Genomic DNA, 20,512 nt, shown 5'->3' on the forward strand with positions numbered 1-20,512 from the left:
TTTAGTTTCCCCTCTAATCCCCTTTTCCTCTGTGCTGTAGACGCCCCGCCCACATACAGGCGAAACATCCACGTCGCTTTAGTTCATCCCTTCCCCCCACCGGCCACAGCCTCGCCTGCTGCTTCCCACTGAGTTTCTTCTCTGTTTGTTGTTCTCCATCATGGCTGGCCTGTTCAGCTTAAAGTCTTTCGTTCTTGAGCAAGAAAAATTAGAAATTTCTACGTTATTACACGAGGAAGATGGAGTGGCAATCTTATCAATGAAGTAACTTAGATGCCTGTTTTTAGGTATAAACTGAGTTATATAAGGGAACTAAGTTTAATTTAAGTTCAGAAACAAAGTTAATTTAAAGGAACTTAAAATATTATGTTTTTTCGAACTATATACTGACCCTACTTAGGTCAATATGTTTTCCTTTGATTTAGTCTCTCATCTCTAGAGGATACCTTTCTTTGCAATTTTAGCTGCCCTAAGCTCTCTCTCAACTTTTTTTCTGTTTTTTCAGCTTGCTTCAGAAAGAAGAGAAAGTATAACAAGGTTTGCCCTTTCTCGATTTCCACAGTTACATTTTGAACGGGTCTTTCTGCCGTCCTAACAAACAAATTGTTTTTCAAGATACGGATCCCCCCCCCCCCAAAAAAAAAAATAAGCCAAATTTTTGATTGGCTTCAAATATAAATGCGAACTGAACTTGTTCGTGATTCCCAGTCACAAGTCTGAACTACAAAAACAAAGCAAACGTCATGAAGACAAAAACATGAAACTGATTTAGGCTCTATGGATTTGCGAAGCCTAAAACGGGCCTTGATTTGATTTTTCTCTCGTAGGTTTGAACCAAGGTATGTAAAACATGAAAAAAAAACTTTGTAATTATATTTGAATACAGTATTATGTAAAGATGTTAAGGCTTTAGCAGTGACAATGTCGCAACAACCCAAAACGAATAAAAATAAAAATGGATATGCTCAGTTCTTGTTTTCAATCAGCACCAATACTGTGAAGATCTATCTATTATTTAGCAGCTTTCATAATTGGATCATATTGGAAGTAAAGAAAAAGCACAATTTGTTATGCAATAAGAGATGGAACTCTTTTTGGATATCCTGTGAGTGGTACCTAAGTGATTTACTTGAGAATAACTTTTGGACCGTCCCTGGCTAATAAATTTTGCAAATAATTAAAGTAAGACAAATTATACCTTACCGCGTTGCTGAACTTTCTTATCTGACAACTTACGAATGGAGTCAAGCTGGATCTGATGACATGCAAAGCGACCGGCTTTTGTGACCCGAAATTCAATTGTGAAAGCGAAAGAAATCTTGTATCTTTCTAAGAATATTTGCAAGAATGGTGAAATATATGGAAAAAAAAGGATAACGAAACGAACATTCGCACAATTTTAGCTACCGTCTATTCCAAAATTATTATTTCTTGCCATGTCAAACCTGCTATAGACAATGAAGTATCTACGACCTTGATCCCCAAAGTAGGATCAAGGTGATGAATTCCCAAGGAATTCAGATGAAATCAGTTATGAACGTATTGCTGCTCAAAAATTTGTTCTCATTCCGAAACGTTGATATCCTTGTCGTTAAAGTGGTCACAAAGCTGCTATTTGTCATTATACACCTGTCTGTTCGAGATGTGGGTCCTTTAATTCCAAATCAAGTTGGAGTTCACCATGCACTTCAAGGACGTTAAGTGGGTCATGTCAAACTATCGGCCCTGCCTGCTACAGAGCAAAATTTCCCAGGAGCTGCAGAAAAAGACCCCTGAGTAACATATGAGCCTCAGCTCGGGTCAAGTAGGGAAGCTGAATCTGTGCTCTTGAAATATAAATGGTTATTTATGTTTGCAGAATCAATTAACATTTATAAATTAACCGGTAATGGTAATTATCTTGCTCTTTTAATGCAAATGATTTTCAAGTAGGAAGCTGTTCCATCATCTTTCTGCATTGGTGACTTGACACCTATTCCCAAGAAAGAAAAGTCAACAATTCAGTACTCTTTGTTCTATCCTATACATGGACGCCCATAAGCTGAATTCCAGGGGGGGGGCAAACTTCGTCTAATTGCTACTTTTAATGCTATATAATAGAAATCTCAGAACAAAAATATAAAAATAAGGCAGCATCAATCAGCCAGGGGGGGGGGCGCCCCCCCCTGCCCCCCCCCATATGGGCGCCCATGATCCTATAACCATACCTACTACCCTCTTCAAACTTTTTGAACTGATTTTAATCGACGATTTTAGGCATAAATGTTATGCCCCTCCACATCCTTTTAATCTTTTCTCAAGACTTAGGGTATTGGGAGGCTCTCACAGCGGTGGTGACTGTATAGTCGATGCATATAATAGCAGTGAAACGGTTGTCTTGGTCGGATATGATGTCCGCCGGATGTCCAGTTCACTGGTGCATGTCGCCATACTTTTGTTTGCAGCAAAACGAAGATCTAATTACGTCTGTCATTAATTTTTTGTGAGAAATGCACTTTCACGCAATTTGACAAACTCACCGATGTTTTTAAAAGCCCCAATTTCCTCCCCAATGCTCATCAATATTACCTTCAAGATCCTCAAGCCTAGTGCCCCTTATCTTGTATCCTGCATGGTCTTAACCACTCTTTTGCTCCTTATGCTGACGACATTTTGAATGCCAGCCGGTCTTTAGAAAGATTTTGAATATTTCTGAAATATTAAGCCAAAGATACGCTAGCATAGACTTTTATTTTATCCCTGAAAAGTCAGAAAAAGTGTTTGTTTTTTTCAACTGGAAAAACTAGGATCAATCTTATTCAATCTGTTGAAGAAGCTCTGAAGTTAAACCTGTCAAGCAGATGACATATCTGGGACTTTTTATTGGCTTATTTCTTGAATCAACTCTTTACCACCCACTATTCCATTTTCCGCACCGTATTTGTATTGCATATGCTTTATTCATTAAAGAAAAGCTTCGCCTTAAAAGAGCAATACATATTTTTTGCTGTACACCCTTTTCGAAAATCTTTACCTTAAACAGACAAAAAATTAGGTCACATTACTTTAATTTCACGAAATACCTACTTTGCCTTCCCCCATGGACTCAAAATACAGAACTGATTGAACATTAGAGCCTCACAGAGCCATATATAGCAGTTAAAAAGCAAATGCAAAGTCACAACTCCAAAGCTCATAACCACAAGTAACATAATTTACTTCTACAATATTCAGGTGATTTGGTTTATTAGTAGCATCCTTTATTTGTATGAATGTTCTTTGTAATAATTAGATGTAATGTATTTTAATACATATGTAAAATACTTCATGTATGTGATGTAATGTATGTAGTGTTTATGTAATGTATATAATGTCTATATATATGTGTGTAATCGTTTATTTGTCGAATACTCTGATTTGCCTTGTTTTGTCTGACGAATTTTTATCTATTTTTCTTTTTTGTTGTTATTATTTGCTCCGTCATTGTTTTGTTAACTCGAACGGTTATCAATAAATTCATTCATTTATTCTAAATTACATAAATCACAAACACAGCAAGATTCTACTAATGAATAGTTGAAGCCTAAAACAGAAGAAATTATAACGAATATTCAACCTAATTTGATAGAAATTATCACAAATAAGAGTCCCCCTATCTCGGCTTAAGCCCTTTAAAGATAAGGTAACATAATACTTAATTGATAAATAACTGTTATAAGCGGAAAAATAGCCGAATTCCTATTTGGAATCAAATAATGTTAAAATCAAAATATGAATCATTCGAACAATTTGAGTTGAAAATCAGAAAGAACAAAAGGAACAATTAAGAATCATTAATATCTAGAAAAAATTCTTAAGGAAAAAAAATATATATATATGGCTCCAAACTCGGAAGAAAAAAAGAAAAAGGAACAAATTAAAACAAATGGCAGCGTAAGAATTAAGGATAAGGCAAAAGGGACATTTGCGCGTCTAGGATATTTCTTTTTTTTTCATCATTTTGACATTGATAAAAATCAAAAACTGCTGCCGTTTCCCGGAGTTAATATCATCACATTTAAAGAGCCGATCTAGTTTCATCCAGTCCAGGAAGCTTGCGGTTAAATAGATTCCTAAGGAACCTCTGGATTTAAAATGCCAGATGCAGCAGAAAACGCCTGTTTCTGCCGCAAGCATAATAAATAAGTAAGATCTAGTTTCATTAGTCTGATATGCGAAAATTTTTATCCATGCTTTCTTTCTTTCGAATTATTACTTTTCAAATGGTTGAAATTTTAATTTTTACGTTGTGTTACAAAACAATGTGAAATACTTATTTCGGAGATACATGCATAATCCCTCATAATTTGCAATCTGGCTCATCAATTATTCAATTACCATCACTGATAAATTGGGTTCTGTTTTTTTTTTTTTTTTTGTACGACACATTGAGATTTGACTGCTTGCGGCATCTTTAATTCCTTTCCATGTAGATGACATTTCAAGATGTGAAAACCAAATTAGAAGACTTCGTAAACATAACAGATGTATTTTCTCTTTTAAAAGGTCAAAAGACAGGTACTATAATGGACTGATTTGCTATTTAATTTAGTTTTATACTTTCTGAGTAGTCTAGAAGCATGTTCGTCAGATATTTAGACAATATAAGCTTCATCAAGAAGTCTCCAAAGGTAGTCAATAGGCTACAAGAGTAGCTAAGTTGGGTAAGGTTTATATTAGCCTAACAGACTTCATGTAGCTACGAAATACACTTACCTCCATAGTCAGAACTGCATCCTGAATCCAAATTTAATATTCATTTGTGTCATAAATAAATTTTACTCCCACTCCTATATATATCAATTCAGGGTAGGCTATATTCCAGTTCAGAATATAGGCCTATTTGCACATTAGAGAGGTAGCCTAGGGGTAAAGTTCATTTCTGATGCAGATGAATATTAAATTTGGATTCAGGATGCAATTCTGACTGTAGAAGTAAGTTTGAACTTTACCCTCACCACCCTCCCTAATTTGCAAATATATAGCCTACCCTGAATTGGAATAGCCTAGCCTACCCTGAATTGGTAATAGGAGTGGGAATAAAGTTCATTTCAGATGCAACTAGGCCTACATGTTAAATTTGGACTCAGGATGCAATCCTGACGGTCAATATCTACCAAATCATATTATTGAGTTAGGAATAAAGTGAATAGCCTACACCATTCAATGCCTTTTCTTATGCTGATTGTGAATATAATAAGCATTTCTATTAGGAATGAATTTCAGCCCCCCTATATAGGCTATACCTAACCTAACCCTGCATTGGCATGTATAGGGGGGGGGCAGAAATTCATTTCCGATAGAAGAACTTATTATTTTCTTAATCATCATAAAAAAATGCATCAAATGGTGTATTCACTTTAGTCCTAACTCAATAATATGATTTGGTAGATATTGACCATCCTGACTATAGAGGTAAGTTTATTTCTTAACTACCTGAATAGTCTGTTAATATAAGCCTTACCTGCTAAGTCATTGGACCTTGTAGTCCAAGTATCTTAAAGATTATCTTCCTCACTTTAAATGCACAGAAAAAAAAAATGCCTAATGGCTTTAGATTGTCTGGTTTCATTGAATATTGTAGATTAGCCTAGGGCTAGTAGCCTAGGTAAATTTAAAGCCTTTATTCTAGGCTAGCCTATTAATTTGCTAACTCAAAAATATATATTAGGCTACTCTGTTATAGCCTAGGCCTTTCAATACTTTTATAGGGAACAGTTTAGTACTCCCTCTCTTCTTACAGAAACAGCATAAGACTCTGGCAATAATTTCAAAACATTCTAAAATAGGCTACTTACTTAGGTTTATATCATTCCTAAATACAGACCATTTACTTTTCACCACCTCTTAATTGACATATTTAGCCTAAAATATGTTTACTAGCCTAAATAATTTTTCTATAGTGCAACTTTTCTTCTTAGGCTATTTAATAGCAAGCAGTAGACAAACCAACTCCAGATTTACCTTACCTTAAATTGTATTGCCCAGCAAATAAGGTATTATCCTATAGGTGCTGGTTAGTGGAGATGTTGAGCCAATGCATTGGCTACATTCCATTCTCAAAGCCATGGCTTGGATGAACAATCTTTGTACACAGCTCCCTTGAAGGCCTCCACTCTAGGGCTGAGACTGCTTCTTCACTTAGGGAGTTCCAGAGCCCCAGAACTCTATTTGGAAAGAAGTTGTTTGTAGACTGGTGTTGGCTTGTTTGCAGTACAGCTTCATGGTGTGTTCCTTAGTTCTTGTTGACTGAACAGGTTTAAGCATATTTTGTTGCAAGGACTGAGTGTGCAGCATTTTGTGCCTCATGATGAGATCCCTATGCTTCCATTGATAGGAGAGGGAAAGAATCTATAACTTCTCCAGGCAGGATGGGTAGTCTAGGCTTTTACAGCCCTCTATTGATTTAGTTGCTTGCCTTTTGACACTCTCTAGTTTTTGTTGCCTTTATTTAATGAGGTTGCCACTCACATACCAAATTCCAGTTTTGGTTGAACAAGTATACTATACTGCTTTGACATCAGCTTTGGTGACCTACTGTGGAATGTTCTTTTTACAATTTCCAGGTTCTTTGAAGAGCACTTTGGAGGCAACTGACTGATCATGCTGGTCAAACTTTAATTCTTCATCCACCAGTATACCCAGGTCTCTTTCAGCATGGGAGGAATCAATCATCTGCCCAACACGATACATTCCACACATGTTATAAGACTCCTCACTTTCTTTCTGCCAAAATGAATTCTGCATTTCTTAATGTTAAATTCTAACCTCCAGAGTTTTGCCCAATCTGAGTTTTTCTTGGTCGGCTTGCTCTTTAGCTGTTTTTGCAGGGCTGATGATTTTTGAATCATCAGCATTCAGGCTCATTTTATTTTTGACAGATTGTGGGGTATTTTTGATATATATATATATATATATATATATATATATATAATAAATAAATAAATAATTTATTTTTGACCCACTATACAGAAAATGAAGTGGAGTAACACAATAAAAGAGAAAAAAAAAATAAATAAACAAAAAAAAACAAAAAAAAAACACAAATATACATTTAACAACAACACAATAAATAAATATTACACTCAATGCGCTGTGGCTACCCGGATAAGTGGGTGGTTAACACTCAAAGTAGCATAAATGTTCTCTTGAAGACGGCTACTTTGTCTGACAAAACAATTTACAATATCTGGAGCGCCAAAAATCCGCATCATCGTTCTATTACTGTATCTGCGAGGTAGATACAATAAAAACTTGCAAGATCTAAAATACATAATTCTAATATCGCTAATATCCCCTGGCCGAAACAGGATGTAAAGGCCAGCTGGGAACAAAACTGCGTGGTCACAAAAATTCAAATACACTGTAGCCGATGCTTTTCTGTTTAACCTTCCCCTGTTGTGAACAATTTTGGCGTACCCAAGTTTCAGTTTATCTCTAATATCACTCAATGTTTGGAAACTAAATAAAGTTAGCGATTTGCAAATATTGATCCCAAGCCATCGGAAAGATTCAACACTTTTTACAGAAAATGCGCTGCAATCAAGCGGTGTTGCAGAAGATTTTGAATTAAACACTAAATATTCGCATTTATCAGTGTTGAGGCTTAATCCGATTTCCCCATACAGCCGCAATACTAGCAGCACAGACTTCATTAATGTAAACTTTGACCTGCTAACAAGCAGAAGATCATCCGCATATGCAATATAGGAGACGTTTGACAACCCTGAAGAGTAAGAAAGCGGTATCGTATTAAGAACATTCAATAAACAAGCTTTAAAAATATGAGGTGAAAGCACACTACCCTGACGGACCCCAGATTTAACTGGGATTTTGCCAAATGCCCGGGAACCCTGCCTCAACTGAATAAATGAATTCTGGTACCAAAACCGAAGTACAAAAATAACTGAACTATTCACACCCAAACGTGCTAGAGAAAACCATGCCTGAGAGTGACAAACAGTGTCGAAAGCTTTAGATAGGTCTAACGCGCAAAAATGAACTTCATTTTTTAAACAATGAGCTTCTTGTAACACCTGTACAAGTATACGATGAGAACGCTGGCATCCTATGCGCGACTTAGAACCGAACTGATTTAGGTCGTAATCCACCTTATCTTGAATAAATGGGAGCGATACATATTCAAATAGTTTTCTTAAATTAAATGGTATAGTGATAGGGCTGTAGGATCCACAATTAAGTGGATCCTTCCCTCGCTTCAGAACAGAGGTAACAGTACCACATAGGAAAGAATCAGGCACTAGTGAGCTACTAACACACATCTGAAAAGTAGTTGCAGATGGCTAATCAACTCGGGAGAATTGATTCTTAAATGTTCAACACAAATTCCATCCAAATCAATAGACTTAGATTTTAGTCTTTTAATGCTTTTCACAACAGACTCAGCACTAATAGAGATAATATCTTTCTGGCGTAGTCTACGCGGAATAATTGAATCAAGCAGTCTACTAAACCCGGAATGGACTGCATAATTTACTGTACTGAAAATTGTCGAGTAATGACTAACCCATGAATCACCAGGAATTAAACTGGACGAAACAGTCGGGTTTAGCTTACTAGAAGTCACCACTTCACTCCATTGCCGAGGACTTTTTGGAAATTCCTTACCCTTATATCGGACGCTTCGCAAGTAAGATTTGAATTCAGATTTGTTTTTTTTTTTAATATTAAATACATGACCCGAAGTGGGGCGGCCACACGCATTCCATATCTGAAGCCACATTTTTGCCCGATTTTTCACAATTTTTAACTGAGGGTCCTCTTTCCATAAAGAACTTCTAGTTTTCGAACGACTACGTGAAACAGGGACAGCTATGGCCTCGGCTTGTTTAAGGCAGGCAACAATCTGAGAATAGTAAGAATTAAGTTGTGATCAAGCATTAGGCGAGAGGACACTGGTACAAAGTAAATGGTAAGGAACTGTCACAGATGAGAGCAGAGTTGCCAAAGTATAGATACATAATGTCCAGTTAGCTTTATTCCATTCACGCTTATCATACCATTTCGTGCCCAGAGGAGAAGATTCACACTGATTCATGCCAGAAGACTGCGAAACAGAGACGGTAAAAAAGAGGGGGAGGTGATCATAATCTCTTTCTTCATCATGAACCTCGACACTCGAGCATATCACGCCAGCCGAGCAAACACAGTGGTCTATATCTGACACACTTCCACTATTATGAATACACGAAGAATCTGCACTCTTAGCTACTATCTGATATCCATTTGGCAAAGACTGAAGCACAAGATCAGACCGAGTTGACTCTCTATTTATGTTACAATTTAGGTCTCCCACTATGATCCACTTAAAGCTATGTCTTTCAATATTCCAAAGGAAATTCTTCAGAGAAGACACAATTTTTGTGAATTTATTAAATGACAAAACTGTTTTTTTATCATGAGGTATGTAAGTATTGATAATCACTAGATCTGCAATTCGAAGGGCAATGAAATTATTGCAAGAGTGTATGCACTGGGGAGAGAAGCACAAAAGTCTATTACTCACAATACATGCAAGCCCTCTGGAAGGTCTGCCCCTCGTCCATCTGGCACTGGTTGTATAAACTACATGTTCATCACTTCTGTTTAGTGAGCTGACACTTACAGCCGGCAAAAGATGTTCCTGTAGCAAAACGATGTCAAAATCGATCATTTTCTGATTTATTGAATAATCTTTGTCTTTTGTGCCATTCATGTTACAAGAACACACAGAAAACGTTACTGTTCCAGTCATTTCTTATTCGAGGCACGCTTAGCTATGGCACTGCGGATTACGCGGCACTTAAGACTGAATGCAACATGGCCTTCACCACATAGCGCACACTTCAGTTCGGCCAAACATGGTGCATCTTATGTCGATAAATGCATACCGCTGCAGCGGGAACAGCGGGGAGGGCTGGTGCAATTGGCCTTCATATGATCAGGTGATATACTTATAACAGCAACGGGGAGGACAGAGGCACTCAAATACTCGGAAAATTTCATATTCTACCTTAAGTCCGAGACGAAGTGCATTTGTAAGTCCAACAGCATCATAGAAGAATATCTTAACAGTCAAGGACTGCCCGATGCACTTAGCGTCTGCAACTCCTTCACGCCCCACAAACAAACTGACATCATAAGCTAGCGGTATGCCTTTAACTATTCCAACGGGTTTCCGCTCTTGAAGTTTTGCATCGCACTTCAGAACATTAGGTACCGCATCACAAAAGTCCTTTGCAGCAACTGGGTCAATCTGCACTAAAAGTTTATTGCCCGACGGCTTGATAGAATGAATGGCTTGGTGTCCCTTGATTTGGTCAATGGCATCGCGACGTATATATATATATATATATATATATATATATATATATTAAATAAAGCTGGACCAAGTATTGTTCTCTGTGTGACTCCACTTTCCACTTCAGTAATATCTAAGTAAAATGCCTGACCATTTTCTCCTTTGTGTTCTATCTTTGAGGAATGCTGTGACCCACTCAACAACTTTCTGGCTTACCCAATTGCAATTAATTTTGCCTGTAGTTAACAATGACATACTTTGTCAAATACTACTACTGCTAACAACTCACCACAACACCAAGCTGCCCAAGGCTGACACAGCTACACATGCTCCTCCTCCTCCATCCCATTCTATCCAAAGCCTCCCAGGAAGTGTATATAGGTCAATGCAGCTTTGTTAACCAAGCAACAAAACTTTGGAATAGTTTTCCTGATACCATAGTTTCTGCACAAACAGTGCAAACATTTAAGAGTGCTCTTGTTGAAACTGAGTTCTATGAAAAACAGTTTCTGTAATGTAGTTGTTGTACAGTTCTTGTTTTACTGATGAATATTTTTGGTTTTGCAGTGTTGCTATTTTGAGCTGTCATTTCTTGTGTTTGTTTTGCAACAAGCCTATGGCTTCCTCCCTTATTGAATAAAATAAAGGAAGCTCCCATTTCCTTTATGACATTCTCCCACCCCAAACAAAAACAATCTGCTATCTATTTAGCCCTAGACAGTTTGCCAAAAAGGACAATCTGTCATCCTTCATTCACAGAATGTTCCCTAGCCATCTCAACCTTTCTCTCATTATAGCCCTAGAAATCAGGATTGAACCACACTTTTTGTACAGCCTACTGTTTGAAATACAGTCAGTCAACCAGGTGCCCAGAACAATCCATAGGCAACTTCTCTGGAAAACATCTAGCAAATCTGCATCTGCTTTTTGGAACACTCATGCTTTAGAGCCATTTGACCACTGTCATTGCTGTAGCTTATTCTAGTCTTGGTTTGTAGACTTTTCTTCCTATTCTTCCAAACTTTTTTTTAAATGTCAAAAAATACCCTGAGCCTTGGACCACCTTAAAGAAAACTATTACCCTTGTACTTTTAAATGCTTCCAGGAAAATACCAAGATGAAAAGCTTGAATAAGTTCAGTTAAGGGTGAAAGAATTGCAAATAAAATGAACTTGATAACATTAGAAGGCATATCATCTGGGACTGATGAGGAAGTACCCTGTAACAAAGGGACAATCTTGCACATTTCATTATGGGCTCCAATCCCATTGGTTTTAGACAAGCTAGGTCTAAATATGATTTGTAATCTAGATCAGAATATCATGAACAAATAGTCACTGCAGTGATTTTCAAACAGCATAGAAATAAGATGCTAGCTGACTTTCTGCAGCTTCTTTACCAGATATCTACCAGCAATTAATTGCTATAATTTCAGGTAAAATTGATGTTGGAGAACCAGGTTTCAAAACCAAGTTAATACTTTTCTAGATATTTCCTACATTCAGAATTGTTTGAAATTGCTCAGCAAATAATGGATTAAGATAGGTTCCTATAACTCTTACATGCGTCCAGACAACAGACTTTAGAGGAAGCTTTCCACTTTTTCCAAAAATTATTATTCCTTCTCTATATCTTGAGCAAACTGAGAGTTATCCAATGGTTTAAATTTTAAACACACCAGCTTTTTATTATTTATCTCACAAAGATGAGGGTTTTCAACTTTGGAGTATTGCAGTTTTCACTGATTCATGAACTAAATGAAATATGTATTTAAAATTTGACTCAGAGTCAATCTCATCCTACACAAGCTCAAACATGATTGTAAAGATTTTAGAGTCTTTTCAGAGACTTGATAAGCAGTGTTCACTTATAATGCAGCTCCATTAGATGCAGGAAGCAAGACATGACTAATTGTAGAAAGAAAAATCCAAGACAGGTAGTCCAAGTAATTGAGAGACAAATGTTTAAATGGCTGCATGGGTAAATGGCAATAACTTTGAAAAATCAGGAAGTGGTCATTAATATTGCTTACCAAGACATAGCTGTGAAGAATGGGAAAAGAAGAAAAACGTATTTTAAATTTAATATAGCTGTTGTTTCAGTTATTCTAATAGGCATAAACAATGTTGGCAGCATACCACAAGAAAGTATTACAGCAGAAAAAAAAATCTATTTACACAGAAGAAGAATCCAAATGACTTAAATTAGAATCACTCATGGCGACTCTACCACTTGGCTGGTTTTGGACTAACTATTGTTTCATTAGGATTATTTGACAAATCTAAAAACAAAACTGCTTAGAGTTTAAATAAAACTCCCCAGTAACCAACTTTTTTCCTGGGAGTGAAGTTTCAATAAACAGTCCCTCAAACCTTTTGCCACATTCCAAGAAAGATCTCTACAAAGAGAATATATAAATTTATCTGATACATAAAGAGCAAGACCTCCCTCCCCTATCTGAGCCAGATTGAGTTATAGAAAAAATTAACCAGGCATAATCAGAAGTGAGTCATTAGAACCATCAAAAATGTCTCACACAGACAAACAATATGGGGCTGCAATTCATTTATTAAAATCTTATGCTGGTCATAAGACAAGGTTAGCTCTTGAATTTTTAGCTGTAACACCAACATTCCACCATCCTGACCAGCACAATCAAAATCTATGACATATTTACTATTTAAAAGAAAAAATTAGGCTGTATTTATTGCTTCATCCTTACCCTGAATCAGATTATTCAATAACCCTTCAACACCTAACTGATAGATTTAGAATTTTACAGCCTTCTCTTATAAAACAATGCTGATGCCAAAAGCTACCTATGATTCACCATAACACTGAAATATCAGTTGAGAAATTCTGATGAACTGATGACATGGACTTTGGAGCATTTAAAAAATTATATACTGGGAATATCATTTCAATTTTGCAAGTAGTAAATTTTCAAATTCCTCAATGTGTGAACATTGAAATACTACATATTTCTTGAATTTTAGTAGACTTCAAGTTCACCTATTTTATTTAATGTCAAGCATATGTTTTTTTATTACCTGGTAACTGTGTATATAATGATATCTATAAAACTAGTGCAAATTACTGGCAATATTTTTATTTATAATCCTTATATTACAATATTTTATTTATAATACTGGCAATAACTGGCAATATTTTCAAAATCAAAGAACATTGTTTTACTATTTCAAATTAAACTCATGTTTACTCCTGTAATTTTTGCTGTTTATGCACCTTTTCACTGTCTGATCAAATCCTGAAAGTTTCAGTTAAATATTATAAAAATTCTTCTGTGCCATTTGAGGGCAAAAAGAAGGGGTACCATAATTCAAAAGAAAGTACCTCCTCATTTCTTATTTTTGTGTAGAGACATTAAGAAAATAATAAATATAACATCCTTTATTTCAAAGTAACTATTTTTTTTTCTTTTAAAATTGTAAGCAGAAAAACAATTTTCCCCATGATGTTCACCCTTGAGATTGTGTGTTTAAATTTGATCAACAAGTGTGACAAACAACCTTTTTTATTGTGGGTCATTTTCATCCACAATGCTGATTACTGATACCTTTGTTGGTGACTAGAACAGAATCAACAATGTCTCACCAGAACAGATTGTTGTCAACAATATCACCAGAAAAGGCCCTAAAACCATCTGATGATATTTCCTTATATTTGTGGGATTATGTGAAACAAGTACTTCTCTGAAAACATACAAGGAATAATGATGCTTTATTTTTACACCATAAAAAATATTCTAAAGTGCCTTGTATTTCTACTGCACAAAAAAAAACTTTGTTGTTTTGTGTTTTCAGTAAAGCATTACTTTTGCATAGTCCTACAAACATGGGGAAATACCATCAGCAAAATAATTTGCATTTGTTTCATATATATTAGTTTAACAGGATATGAAGCAGTAATTTCTATTTGTTATAACTTTCAACTTGTCTCTTTACTTTGTTGGACAAACTGTGTTTTTGTAAAATTAATATTAATTTATAAAATTAATAATTTGTGTTTTGGAAAATTGCTAGATAACCATTTTCAGAAACATATTAATTGAGTGGGAAATGCAGATGATGATAATACAAACAATTATACAATCTTGAGCAAAATTTTACATGACCAACTAGGCTGAATAACCTAGTCGAAACCTACAAAATAACTTGCTAACTGAGAAATATTAGCTGTTATGCAAAACTGATCATGTTGTCAATGGTTGTTGCATAGAAACTTTTCATCTTTTCTTCTTGCTATCTTAAAATTTTCGCAATAATTCCTAAAACAATGATTTAACTTTTTAAAAAAGAGAAATAAGCAAGTTAACTTTCGGGTATAGCCTGGAGCTGTATCTGAGGGGGGGGGGTACTGGGGTCGACTGGGATGATGTTACTCTAGAAAAGACTTACAAACATTTTCTGAATGTAATCAAGTAAGAAGTTTGTTATGATAATGGTTAGTCAGAAAAGAATTGTTGTATTAAGATTATAAAAAGTAGTAGAATTATTGTACCAATAAACTCTAATAAAAAAAAATTCTGGCAAATGAAAAAGTCTGCAAAACAATCAGCCTTTTTCTTAATAGCACCCCTTCACCCACCAACAAAAGTTGTCAGAATCGTTGGTTATAAGTATGTTCAGGAGTAGAATAAGAAGGACACTTGCCAACCAGTTGAAAACACACTAACTTGAGTATAAGCTTGGAGGTCACAGTTTTTATATTGATCCTGGGTAATAAATTTGAATATCACTAATTGTAATAGAGGGCATAGCCTCATATATGGTTTTTCAGTAACTTGATAGTAACTTCTTTTTAAAAACTGGAATTATTTACCAATTTTAATGAATAGTAGGTAAAAAAATAATGCAAGGCAACAAACTTTGTTTATGCAGGAATTCGAGCAATTGTCCCTGACGCAAGTATTAATTTTGGAATGTGGGGGGGGGTTGATTAGGAATCAAATGGTATTACTCTTGTGTTTGTAAAATATTTATTTTAGAAAAGGAACCTTGTATTAATTCTACCCACACTTTATAGTTTTTGGGCAGATTGTGTGTCAATAAGTGTACCAGTAAAAAGGTAGCTTGTTGGGTTTTGTCAGTAAACTAAAAACGCCAAAAATTACAACCAGTTAATCTAAAATCTGAACCACTCATTGGTATTTTCAAAATAAATAGCGTAGAATTGTTAAAGCATAAGAAGGGTTATGCAGTCTGGGTCAGTTGGCTTTAATCATGTGCAAAAATTTGTGCTCTCAACACAGTAGAAACAAGATCAATGGAAGCTACTCAACTGCTTCAAGTTTCACAGGTAAGCATCTATTGCCAATAGTTTAGTAGATCAGCCCCTTTCAACAAATAAAGAACTGAAAATTTCTTGTAAGTCAAACATATGTAGAGTTTGGACTTTGGTAAGAGGGCTAAAAATAGCAAAAACTAGAACGTACATAACTTTTTGATTGAAGAAGAAAATCAACATAGAAGGAAATCAGAATTATAGTCAAAATAGAGTGCATAGCTTACCAGCAGTAGCTAGAATATTGATAAGATAGTGCCATATAACAAAGTCCAAGATGGGGAACTTTGGTGATGTAGTAAAAAATTAGCTAGGTCCAGAATAAGTAAAAAAAAACAAATACTAACCTGAAAACAAACTCACTTCAGTAATGAGAAAAGTCCTGGTTTTCTGAGAAAAGGACCCAAGGACCGACTTTAGGTAAAGAGGAGCCTGACTCAGGGCAAAACTGTGGTCTCACTTGATGCAATTGTCCCGACTTCGTATGAAAGCTAGCTAAGTTCCTGAAATGAGCCCTGACTCAGTGGAAAAAACAAGCTAAGTTGTTTTTCCAACTTAGCTTGAAAAACACTAGATTGACTTAGTGCAAAATTCCTGATGAAGTGCAAAAATGAGCCTAGTCCTGATTGGCCGCAAAAGAAGTTGAATTCAAGCTGCAGAGTTTCGATGTTACAGACCTAAGTCTTGATTCAGTGCAAAAAAGAGTATTGAAGTCCTAGTGGAAAGACCTGTTAAATCCTGACTCAGCAGTAAACCAGGGTTGTTATTGATTGGTGCAAAAAAGTCTAAGCTCGGGGAATTAGTACAAAAAGAATCCATATCCTGAATTGTTGCAAAAGTGACGGCTCATAAAGTACCTGTTTTGGCACACATTTTCAAACTTTCCTTGATGGGTCCTTCAGATAAATTTGGAGTGTGGGAGAATGTAGGAACTGCCCCCAAACCTCCCTTCACTTTGAGGAATACTTTTAGATTGAATCTGTAATGTAGATCCTGTGGGTTAACAGCTCTGATATTATTTTAGAAACATTCCAAGTGTAATGTGAAACATTAGATTGATATGTTCTGTGTATACCTTGAGATGGGAAATTCTCCCCTAAGAATAAGATGTGTCCCAGGGACCCCTTCTTGAAAGGTTCACTTTTAATGGGTGATTATCATTCTTGAAGTATTGCTATACAAAATCTAAATACTAAGATAAGCAATGGGGAGCTGAGGTAGTCCCCCCTATATTTGAATGTGCCATGGATCAAACAGTTCATGGTTTGCAAATCATAAGTAAAGAGCAGCCATTGTCACTAGAATCCAAAACTAAAAAAGTAATTTTGTTTACAATATATGCATCAACTGGGTTTACTTTTTATGCTAATTCTAAATGTGCAAAATTCATTAATTTTGGATTTCTTATCTGAAGCTACTGGCATAAGAAAATTCGCATTATTTAGAAGAAGGGGTCAAATCCACCCCAACAGGGGATTTAGTCATATAAAGAAGTTCAACATATCTAGTATTTTGAGATTTAGGAAAATTTATACAGAAAAATAAAGGTTGTCCCTGCTTGTTTTTATCAATCAATCAATTGACCTGCCAAAATATTTAACTATACCTGCACACGAAGAGATCACTTCCTTCCTTGAGATTGGCTTTAAAAGTTCCTAGAGAAGTTGAATATTAGTAGTCTAAAAATTTTCTTTTGTATTTTCGCTTTAGCATGTTCTTTTGCATTTTAATATTCAGATACCAAAGTACTGTTATTAAATGATTTATTATAATGTTACTTTATTTTAGTATTGATGCTCTGAAGATCCTGAGTTGAAGATCTGGTCAGATGAGTCCACTGTCCTGGTATGGTCGAGTTGTCTCTCGTTTGATTGCTCAGGGACTCCAAACCCAACAGAGCAGTTCATCGACAATCCCCTCTCCCAACTCAGCACTAAGCAGTGCCCAATTTGTATCTGCGGTTGCAGGCTTCCCCAAAGATCTGAAGTCTGGTAAGATGAAAAAGGGGCAAATCGGAGAGGACGCTTGGGTCATTGCTAGGAGTAAAACAGGAGATGTTTTAGGTTGGTAATTTTTTTTTTAGTAGGTTAGTAATTGTTATAGTTGAATTAGGTGAAAGCCATCCAAACTAATGTGCTTAAGAATATAGTAGATAAATGATACTATAACCATTGTTACTTAAGTCTGGTAGTCATTTATGGTTGACTAGGCATCTCTTTCTTTATTGTGAAAGCGCCTTCTGTTATTCTGCGATCCTTTGTCAATATAGCAGTTCAGAAAACGGATAGGTGTGTCGCGTAAAGTTATCTTTCCAAGTCTTGAAGAGCGTAAACCAGGACTGCGCCAAGGATTTTCATTCCAGAAAGAGAGAGGGGGAGAGGCTAAACTATAGAAGTAATTTTTATATATTTTAGCAGTGAACAAGTAAAAAATACTTCTTATCAGATCGAACATGGATCTTCACTTCCACCTCTCATATACACTATGTTGTCTTAAACATTAAGTGGGAGCTTTGACACCTATTCCTGAAGCCGTGGAGATCTCATACTCTTGACATGATGAACCAACCGAAGTTACTGTTGAACAATGTTGTCAAGGATTGTCAATCGGGTCTAGAAATGTTGCAACGGTGGTGGCTGACAGAAACGTAGTCTTTCCTTCAAAGAGTTTCGATTGAGTACTGACATCCAATACCATAACTGCTACTGTTGACTAGGTTTGGTTGAATTCTGCAAGAAATTTCGAAGCCTCCCACCACACTCTCCTCTGTGCAGAAGTCGGATCAGGTACAAACTCTAATTAGGCACAACTACGTGCCTAGCCTTTTCTTACCATATAGTCTAGTTAAGATCTGGCATCACATTTAAGGACAAATCCCGATGGCATACATTTGGGAACTCTTACCAGGACTAAATCGACCCTGACTTAGCTTATTTGACAGGTCGTTTTTTGGTATGAACCTGGGAACCCTTACCGGGACTAAATCCGTCCTCACTTAGCTTATTTGAAAGGCCGTTTTGCTAGATATTCTATGATTGGAATTTAAAGACTCTTCTCCCCTCATGGCAAGATCGGTCCAAGATCCCCCTCCTCCCACAAAAAAAGCATGATTAGGACTCCAGCAGTTATCTTTTATGAAGTTTGGTTGATTTCTAACAACCACTTCTAGTAGATGTCCTGATAACAAGAAATTAGGGGCATCCTCCCTGGTACGTACGCAGGACGTGGAGAGTACTTCCGTCTTTTGCTCCTCCTGTTTCTATGGTGTAAATTTTCGGTTTTTGTACAATTTCTTATATTTTCCGTGTTATTCACCTATTTTGGCAATTTTTTCCGAAGTTGTTACGTACCTCCATCCTCTCCGAAACGTTACCTCAAACAAAATCCTTTGTCTCTACCAGCCTCTGCTGCTACAGAGCTCGGGTTGAGTTCAAACCTTGAAAATCCGCAGCACAAAAATTAGACCTTGCCATTTTTAAAATTTAACAACCTGTCCTAGTATACGTCCTAAATGCAGGAACTGGCACCGCTTTCTTCCTCCAATTGGGCCAGGCTCCAAGAAGGCTGTATATGGAAATTGGTTCTTACTTTCAACAAAGATTGATCGAAATCCGACAACTAATTTGGGAGGTGTCCTTATTACGAGAATTTACACCCATTCCCTAGCGAGGCAATATAGCATCGAGACCCCAAATGACGCGATTAGGGTAATAGCTACTATTTGCACCAACTGTCATTGACCCCAATAGTCCTTTCTAATAGATGTGGTAAGATTGCAAATATGGGGACCCTTCCGGACTCTCTCCATAGAAGGTTTATCGGGCACGCTCCTTCATAAAACTCAAAATTGGGACACGTAGTCTCAGGTTTGGTCGAAATGGGACAACTGCTTCTGTTAAATGTCCCTATGCCCAGGCAATAGGGAATCTCCATCTTTATATGCTTGAAAAAATTCAGGTGATTTGATTAAAGCTTCTTAGAAATCAGAATTCGCTGTTAGGATGTCGGTTTTTTGAGAATTATTTCTTGGAAATCTAGGAGAGGTACAGAATTTCGATCTCTGGCTATTAAAAAGATATTCCCAGATTTGAAAGGACTCTAACATAACATAATCCTTAAAAAGTTTAATTTTGAAGTTAAGAATTTCTCGTTTTGCTTCTTTTCTATGCTAGTTGAAAGGTTTAAAAAAGTGTTCTTTTTTCTAGAAAAATAAGGAAATTTTTCTTAGAGGAATTTTACTCGCCCGTTTAACGATCCTATCATAGGCAGCGCGCTAGCGCTGCCTAAGTAAAGAACGATGTGGGCACAATGTGTTTTTTTTTTTTTTTTTGGTTTTTTCTCCATACCCGGGCACTTAATATCGAAGGAGTCGTCGTAGAAACTTCAGAAAGGAGTCATTTGATTGGAAATTGGAGTGGCTAGCGCTCTTTTTAATAATCAAAAGTGATTGAGGGGCAAATAGCCCCCCCCACGCCCATCATTCCCCCAAACACATCCAATAAAAATTTTGAGATAGCCATTTTGCTCAGCGTATTCGATTTCCAGATAGAAAATATGCTTTTGAGGAAGACACTCCATCACAACCCTAAGGGCAAGGGTTTTAAGCTATGCCCTGGGTGAATATAATGTTTTAATAGAAGGCGTTGTCGTAGAAACTTCAAAAAAGGCTCATTCGATGGGAAATTCAAAGGGCTAGAACCCTTTTTAATAGTCGAAAGTGATTGGAGGGGACCTAGCCCCCCCCGTCCTGCCCATCATTCCCCCAAATACATCCAATCAAAATTTTGAGATAGCTATTTTGTTCAGCGTAGTTGATTTCCAGATAGAAAATATGTTTTTGAGGCGGAAACTCCCCCACAACCCTCAGGGCAAGGATTATAAGTTATGCCC

General features: G+C 36.4%; 1 protein-coding gene across 1 annotated transcript in view; it reads left to right on the forward strand.

The window, feature by feature from the left end:
• Positions 1–20,512, forward strand: part of LOC148951932 (protein phosphatase PTC7 homolog) — a 77,166-nt gene that overhangs the window by 38,408 nt on the left and 18,246 nt on the right. The window contains 1 exon segment of the mRNA XM_089089414.1: positions 17,411–17,685. Within this exon segment, the coding sequence (XP_088945540.1) occupies positions 17,451–17,685 (235 nt within the window). The 5' untranslated portion in view covers positions 17,411–17,450.

The sequence above is a fragment of the Artemia sp. Qi Xiang Cuo genome, chromosome 5 (assembly GCF_049724085.1).
Source record: "Artemia sp. Qi Xiang Cuo chromosome 5, ASM4972408v1, whole genome shotgun sequence".
Classification (NCBI taxonomy): Eukaryota; Metazoa; Arthropoda; class Branchiopoda; order Anostraca; family Artemiidae; genus Artemia; species Artemia sp. Qi Xiang Cuo.